General features: G+C 54.2%; 1 protein-coding gene across 1 annotated transcript in view; it reads left to right on the top strand.

Moving 5' to 3' along the window:
* Window positions 1–7,116, top strand: part of MARK4 (microtubule affinity regulating kinase 4) — a 28,780-nt gene that overhangs the window by 8,170 nt on the left and 13,494 nt on the right. Inside the window, exons 7-10 of the mRNA XM_045292674.1 lie at window positions 8–64; window positions 2,688–2,924; window positions 6,575–6,694; window positions 7,036–7,114. Of these exons, the coding sequence (XP_045148609.1) occupies window positions 8–64; window positions 2,688–2,924; window positions 6,575–6,694; window positions 7,036–7,114 (493 nt within the window). The remainder of the gene's footprint in view (window positions 1–7; window positions 65–2,687; window positions 2,925–6,574; window positions 6,695–7,035; window positions 7,115–7,116) is intronic.

Below are 7,116 nucleotides of genomic sequence, written 5' to 3'. Positions count from 1 at the left end.
CCCCCAGATTGTCTCTGCCGTGCACTATTGTCACCAGAAAAACATTGTACACAGGGACCTGAAGGTAAGCCCCCCGCCCTATGTAACCTCCAGAACCCTTCGCTCCCCACAGCCCCCCTACTGCCCCTCCCTCAGCACCCAGCATCCCTGGGCTTTCCCAAGCTTATGTGGGAAAAGCAAGGCGGGTGTGGGGACAGGACGCATGACTCGGCCGGAATGTTGTTACCTGGGTATGGGAGAAGGGCACTGGATGTGAATCAAGTGCTCTCTCTCCTCCCAGAACCTCCAGGGCCTGGGCGTCTCTCAGGCTGTAGGACCTTCTGGATTCCTGCAGCATTGAGATTATAGAGCCCCAGGGTGCCACCACCTTCAGAGCATTAGAATCACAGGGATCTTAGAACTTAGGAAGGACTGGTGACGGGTATCTGAGTTCTCTGGTACTGCCGTAACAAATACCACAAGGGGGAGGCATTCGTGAACAGAAAGGTATTTTCTCACAGTTTAGGAGGATTGATTATGTCTGAATTCAGGGCAGCAGCGGCTCTTTCTGTGGGGGATGGGGGTTGGGGTGGGGAGGACCCAGTTTCTTCTTTCAGGACATCTATCTTCCTCCATTTATTTTGTTTGTTTGTTTGTTTGTTTGTTTGTTTGTTTTTCTTCCTCTATCTCTTACTTCCTTCTCTGAGCCTAACCTGTTCTTTTTATCGATCCAAAGTGCTTGGCTTTAAAAAACAAACAAACAAAAAATGATTGGCTTAATACACTGTATGCTGATAAGGCTTCATTGGGGGCCCTATTCCAAAATGGAATTATCCCCATGGGTCTCAAAACCACACTATACCCTCTGGCCATGGAGTCCTTCCAACCCATAACAACCCCGGAGGACAGGGAAGAAGCTGCCCGGCAGGGTTTCCACAGCTGTCCGTCTCTGCGGGAGCCGAGGGCTGCGTCTTTCTCCTGCAGAGCAGTTGGAGGTTTCGAACTGCCGAGCGCTTCACCTCGGTGCTACCAGGGAACCTCAGTCAATCCATAATCAGGACAAACTATCTGGAAGCTAGTGTGGGCTAGAGCCCGGCCACCTGCTGGGGTCCCTGGTCTCTCTGGGGTCACCCTCCACACCTTCCCTTTGGGGAGAGTGGTCCCTCTTAGGAGAGGCCAGCATTTAGTTCAAAATCAAGTTGGACAGTCGTTTCTTGAGCAGCTGCTATGTGCCAGCCCCTGGGAGAAATGTCTAGAAACAGGAGCTGCCTGAGCCGGTACTAAATGGCAGGTGTGAAAAATGCTGAATAGGCCAATTTTCATGATCTATTTTACAATCAAGTTTAGAAGGCTTTTAAAAAACAAGGCACAGAGGGAGAAAGTGAAACGAAGGGGGTATATAATTTTTTTTTAAAAAAAAAGGAAAACTCAAGCTCTGTTGTTTGAAAAATAAAATTTTAATTCAAAAGGTCTGAAATGTCCCTGTCAGCTTGCTCTGGAAGTGTCTAAATTACTCACTCTCTTTCTGCGCTGATGCGCACCGGTCTGACCGACTGACCTGCCACGCCTGCTGAATGTGCTAGAGCGGAGGACAATAAAATTAAAATAAAAAAACCTCACGGCCATCCCCGATGCCGGCTCCTAGCGAGCGACCCTGTAGGACAGGGTCGAACTGCCCCTGTAGGTTCCCAAGAAGTCTTTCCTCCCAGGGTTTCCGATGGCTGCTCTTTGTATCCACTTCTCCACCAAGACGGAGTGTGTAACAAGAGTGGGGCTTAGGCTGGGAGCGGGGCGCGCCCTGGTGGACGGGCCGGGAAGTGGGTGGAAGGAATTAGCAGGGCCATCAGGTGGATGCCCTGAGGCTGGCTCAGTGCCTGTCTGCTCCGTGAAATTCAGGTTTGCAGATGAAGTAGGGGGGTAGGGAGGAGGGGATGGACAGGAACTGGGGGTGATATCGAAATAAGCTTGGAAACAGGGAGACCCACTCAGAGGCCAGAGCTGCCCAGGGCTACCGGAACCGACTTAGTGAGGGCAGTGGGCTGGTTTGTGGTCGGCATGCAGGATGCTCCCGGCATCTTGCAGGAGTGACCTCAGTGAACCCGCAGTCAACCCTCTGAGGTCGAGATTTGGAGATTGTCTGTGTTCTGTGCATGTGGTTAAACTCTCAGTTGTACCTGAAAGGTCGGCGGTTCGAACACACCCGCCTCTCTTTGGGAGAAAGACCTGGTCATGTGCTCCCCATGGAGATTGACAGCCTTTCATGTGGTCCTGTCCGGGTTTCTGAGCGGTATAAACAGTTAACTTGTTCAGCTGCTAACCGGAAGTTTTAAGTACATGCCTGTCCACGTACTTGAGAAAGATCAGCCCAGCAAACGCCCCACTCTGGCTCATTGCAGCCACTGGGCGTCGGAACTAGCTTGAAGGTAACTGGTTTGGGGCGCCCCTGGTGGCGTAGCGGTTATGAGTTAAGGCCGTTAACCACAAGGTCAGCCGTTAGTAACTGCCCGCCGTGCTCAGGGAGAAAGACGAGGCTTTCTACTCCTGTAAAGAGTTACGGTCTTGGAAACTCACCGGGTCCGTTCTACCCTGTGAGTGGGAATGGAATGGAAAAGTGAATTTGGCTTTCGCTTTGGCACAGAGAGGTAAAGTCTCACACAGGGCCCGGGCCACGCCCCTCAACCTCTGCCCTCCCCTCGCCCCCGCCCCAGGCCGAGAACCTCTTGCTGGACGCCGAGGCCAACATCAAGATCGCCGACTTCGGCTTCAGCAACGAGTTCACGCTGGGCTCCAAGCTGGACACGTTCTGCGGGAGCCCCCCGTACGCCGCCCCAGAGCTGTTTCAGGGCAAGAAGTACGACGGGCCGGAGGTGGACATCTGGAGCCTGGGCGTCATCCTCTACACCCTCGTCAGTGGCTCCCTGCCCTTCGACGGGCACAACCTCAAGGTGCCGGCCAGCGCTGGGCTCGGGGGGGCCTTACTCTCTGAGTGAAGGTCTCCTTGAAGAGGCCAGAGGGGTGGGGTGGACCTAAGGTTACACGGCAAGGTAGGGGTCACGACCCCTGTCCCCACTGCCACCCAGGGTACGGTGAGCCCTGCCGGAGGGCGTGCGCTCTACAACGAGCAAAATTCACTGCCATCTAGTCCATGCCGACTCACAGGGAGCCAGAGCACAGACACAGGGTGGAGCTGCCCCTGTGGGTTTCCGAGACTGTAACTCTTTATGGGAGTAGAAAGCCTCACCTTTGGCCTACGGAGTGGCTGGTGGTTTCGAACCACTGACCTCGTAACCCGCTGCGCCACCAAAGGTGGCTCGGTTCCCATTCTCCTTCTCAGGGAATTGCAGTGGCCACCCGTTGTGTGTCTGGGTCTGGCATAGGCTTCATAGACAGGCTGGCAGGCTCCCACCCTCACGTGCCACAGCACACAGGAACCTTGGAGGCATGTTGAGGGCAGGCAGCCCTGGGAGGCGCACGCGGTTGAAAGCGTTGGAAGCGCTCAGCTGCCAACGGGAATGCCGGCAGCTTGAGTCTACCACGGGGCACCGCGTAAGAAAGGCCTGGTGATCTGGTGGAAAATCGGCCCCTGAGAACGCTGTGTGGGTGGCTGCGAGTCGGGGACTGACTGGCCAGCAGCAGGAGGACAATGCTGTGGACTGTGGCGCTCAGGGTGGGCCTTCTGATGTCCCTGCGAGATCCATCCAGGGTGAAGGCTTAAAGGGCGGGAATTAGGCAGCAGGAGTGGGCTCCCTGGGAAGAGCATTGCCGTTTAGAACAGGGTTCGGGGAAGTTTGGGTTGAGAGGTTACTGGGGTGCACACCTGAGTGAGGAAGAGGAAGGACTCCCCTCTTGGTGGCCAACACCCCTCCAAGCCTCAGGCTCCCTGCCTCCTGTGCCTCTGTCAGTGACCCACCCTGATAGAAACCTTTCAAGGACCCCTTGCCTCCAGGGTGCAAGCTGCTCACTTAGCACAGCCCCTGGCCTTGAAAGTAGCAGCCATCCCGGGGAGCCCCTTTCAAGGAACTGTCTTCCTGCACCCCAAAGCAGGAGGGCTTTGAAACAGCTAGGCAAGCGTCCCCGTGCCCCCCAGGCCCGAGTCTTCTACCAGCCAGCCCCGCCCTTGCTTGGGGCAGACACTGACACTATTCATGTCCTTGCTGTGTGACCTTGGACATGGCTGGTCAGAGCATCCACCTGCCACCAGCCTGTGGACAGAAAGCCGGTTGCTGGGGGCTGGCACCCTGCCAGGGTGTGGTGGCCTGATTGCCTCATCACCATCCTGTGACAAGGTGACATAATTACACAGCCAGACTCCCTGGGTGTGAACCCAGGCCCCATCGCTCTCTGGATGTGGGGGCTTGGCCAAGCTACTTACCCTCTCTGGGCCTTGGTGTCCCCAAACAGGAGGCCAGGGACCATGACTCTACAACCCAGCCTTGTGGAAAACACGGCCATCAGTCGAGTAAAAGCCCTGATCTCACGTCGGCCCCTTCAACAATCCCCAGACCAGGACTACCCCCCAAGAGGCTGCTCCCCAAGGCAGCTCCCAGCCCAGTCCTCGGCAGGGGCTCCACTCCAGCAGCCCCTCCCCATGTATGCACTCACTCCTCAGTTTGTGCCACCCTATTCTGTAGGCAGCATGCATGACCCCTCCCTCCTGGTCAGCCATGCCCCATGTTATGTGTGGGGTATATTTTATTTCCCGTCGCTTATTTGGGCTCCTGGTGACCACATGCCAGTCAGGCCTGGGAATCCTAGCCTCTGGAAACAGGGCGGGCGGAGCTTCTAGTCCAGTGTGTTCCAAAGTGGGCCATACTGCCCCCTGGAGAGCTGTGCTGGAACAGTCCAGGAGGAGCTGCAAAAACAGATGCCTACACTTTAAATCAAGAGCCCTGGTGGTGTAGTGGTTATTCATCGGGCTGCTCACTACAAGATCAGTAGTTTGAAACCACCACCTGCCTTGTGGAAGAAAGACGAGGCCTTCTATTCCCGTAAAGAGTTACCGTCTCTAAAAAAAAAAAAACCTGTTAGTCTCAGAAACACACAGGGACACTCCTACCTTGTCCTATCCAGGGCCACTGTGAGTCAGAATCAACTCAAAGGCAATGCATTATGGGCTGGTTTGTTTTTTAATGGGTTGAAGTACAAATGTTTTTAACTGCCAAAGCCGGTGCTGGGTAATGGTTTTTGTGTTTGTTCTTGTTTTCTGAAATGAGGGCTGAAGGCCAAAGTTTGGGAGGCTATGGTCCCATTTTACGGATGGGAACTGAGATCAAGAAGGGGTAGGGCTCTGCCCACCTGGTCAGGACTGCTGGTGGTTCTGACGGGAACTGGGCAAAGGTGTGTGTGTGTGTGTGTGTGTGTGTGTGCATGCGCACAGGTGGTACAGTGAGGTCTGTGTGTATTTGTGTATGTTTGTAGGGAGCGGGGTGGTAGACATTGGAGTGGTAACCCCATAGTCAGTGGTTTAAACTCACCAGCCTTAACGAGGGCGAAAGAAGAGGCTGTCTGCTCCTGGACCGGTTTATAGTCTCGGAAGCCCTGTGTAGAACTGCTGTAAGTTCACATCGACTCTATGGCAGAGGGTTCGGGTTGGGGGAATAGTGTGTGAGGTATATAATTTGTGCACGTGTGTGAGAGACATATATAGTGTATGCATGTGATCTGTGTATATTAATGTGTGTGGTGTGAGCATGGTATAGGTGGCATGTCAGAGGGGTGTGGGCATAGTGAGTTACGCATTAGGCTGCTAACCACAAGGTTGGTGGTTCAAACCCACCAGCTGCGCCCTGGGAAGAAGATGGGAAATCACTAAGGGCAGTTCTACGTGACTCGAAGGCAGTGAGTGTGGTTTTAGGTGGTATGCGTGCAGGAAGCGTGTGTGTTTGTGTGGTGTGTGTAGTATATGGGAAGTATATTCGTCTCTGTATATGGCGTGCATGTTGGTGTGAATGTGCGTACTACTATGTGGTGTGTGTGTGTGGCACGTGAAGCAGGTGAGTGGCTGGTGACTATGGTGGGTTTGTGGATGCGGTGTGGGACATATATGTGGCATATGACAGATAGGAGGGGTGTTAAGGTGTAACATGATCTGTATGTGTATAGTGGTACATGAAGTATAAGGGTGTGGGCTGTGAGTATGCATGTGATATGTAATGTGTGTGTGGAGGATGTGTATGTGGTATGTGCGCAATGTGTATGTGTTATATGTGGTAGATAGCATGTGGGGCGTTTATTTTCTTATTTTATATGTGGTGTGTGTATATGTGTCTGGGATGTATGTAGTAGGTATGAATGTGTATGTGGTGTGTATATATGATGTGTGTATATGGTAGGTGCGGATCTGTGTGTTATATATATGTTATGTATGGGTGTGTGCGGCATATATATGGTGTGTGGGTGTGGTAGGTATGTGTAGAATGTGTGGTATATATATAGGATGTGTGTATATGTAGAGTGTGTGGCTGTGTGTGTGTGGCTGTGGCTGTGTGTATGGTGTGGATGTGGTAGATGTGCATACTGGGTAAAGAGTTAGGCTGTGGGGCGGTGGGGGTAGGGCAGACCCTCCTGGGGTGACGCCCTCCCCCCAACCCCCCAGGAGCTGCGGGAGCGCGTCCTCAGAGGGAAGTACCGGGTCCCTTTCTACATGTCCACCGACTGTGAGAGCATCCTGCGGAGATTCTTGGTGCTGAACCCAGCCAAACGCTGCACTCTCGAGGTGAGCCTGGCCCCCCACCAGCCATCTGGCCCTCCCCCCTTCGGCACCCTCCTGTCTGAGATACATCCTGCCGCTGCCACCACCCCTCACGGCCTCCCTGCCATCCAGTAATTAGCTAATGAGCGCCTCGTATGATTACAGGGTGTCAGGGGCCCAGATGATGCAGAAGAGGGGGTGGCATCAGGAGGCTTGAGGGGAGGGGCCGCCAGGAGGCACTAGCTTGCGGGCAGCCCTTGACTGTGGTGTTAGGCCTCAGGGAGTGGGGGGGGAGGGCTTCTCCTCTTCCTCCTGACCCCTGTCTGCCTCCCCTTCTTCTGCCCCCCCCCACCCCCGCCCCACAGCAAATCATGGAAGACAAGTGGATCAACATTGGCTACGAGGGGGAAGAGTTGAAGCCGTACCTGGAGCCCGAGGAGGATTTT

This window comes from Echinops telfairi, unplaced genomic scaffold, assembly GCF_000313985.2.
Source record: "Echinops telfairi isolate 266 unplaced genomic scaffold, ASM31398v2 ScPeMD7_655;HRSCAF=1070, whole genome shotgun sequence".
NCBI classification, from domain to species: domain Eukaryota; kingdom Metazoa; phylum Chordata; class Mammalia; order Afrosoricida; family Tenrecidae; genus Echinops; species Echinops telfairi.
The sequence above is the reverse complement of the archived record's forward strand: the minus strand, read 5'-3'. Positions and strand labels throughout refer to the sequence as shown.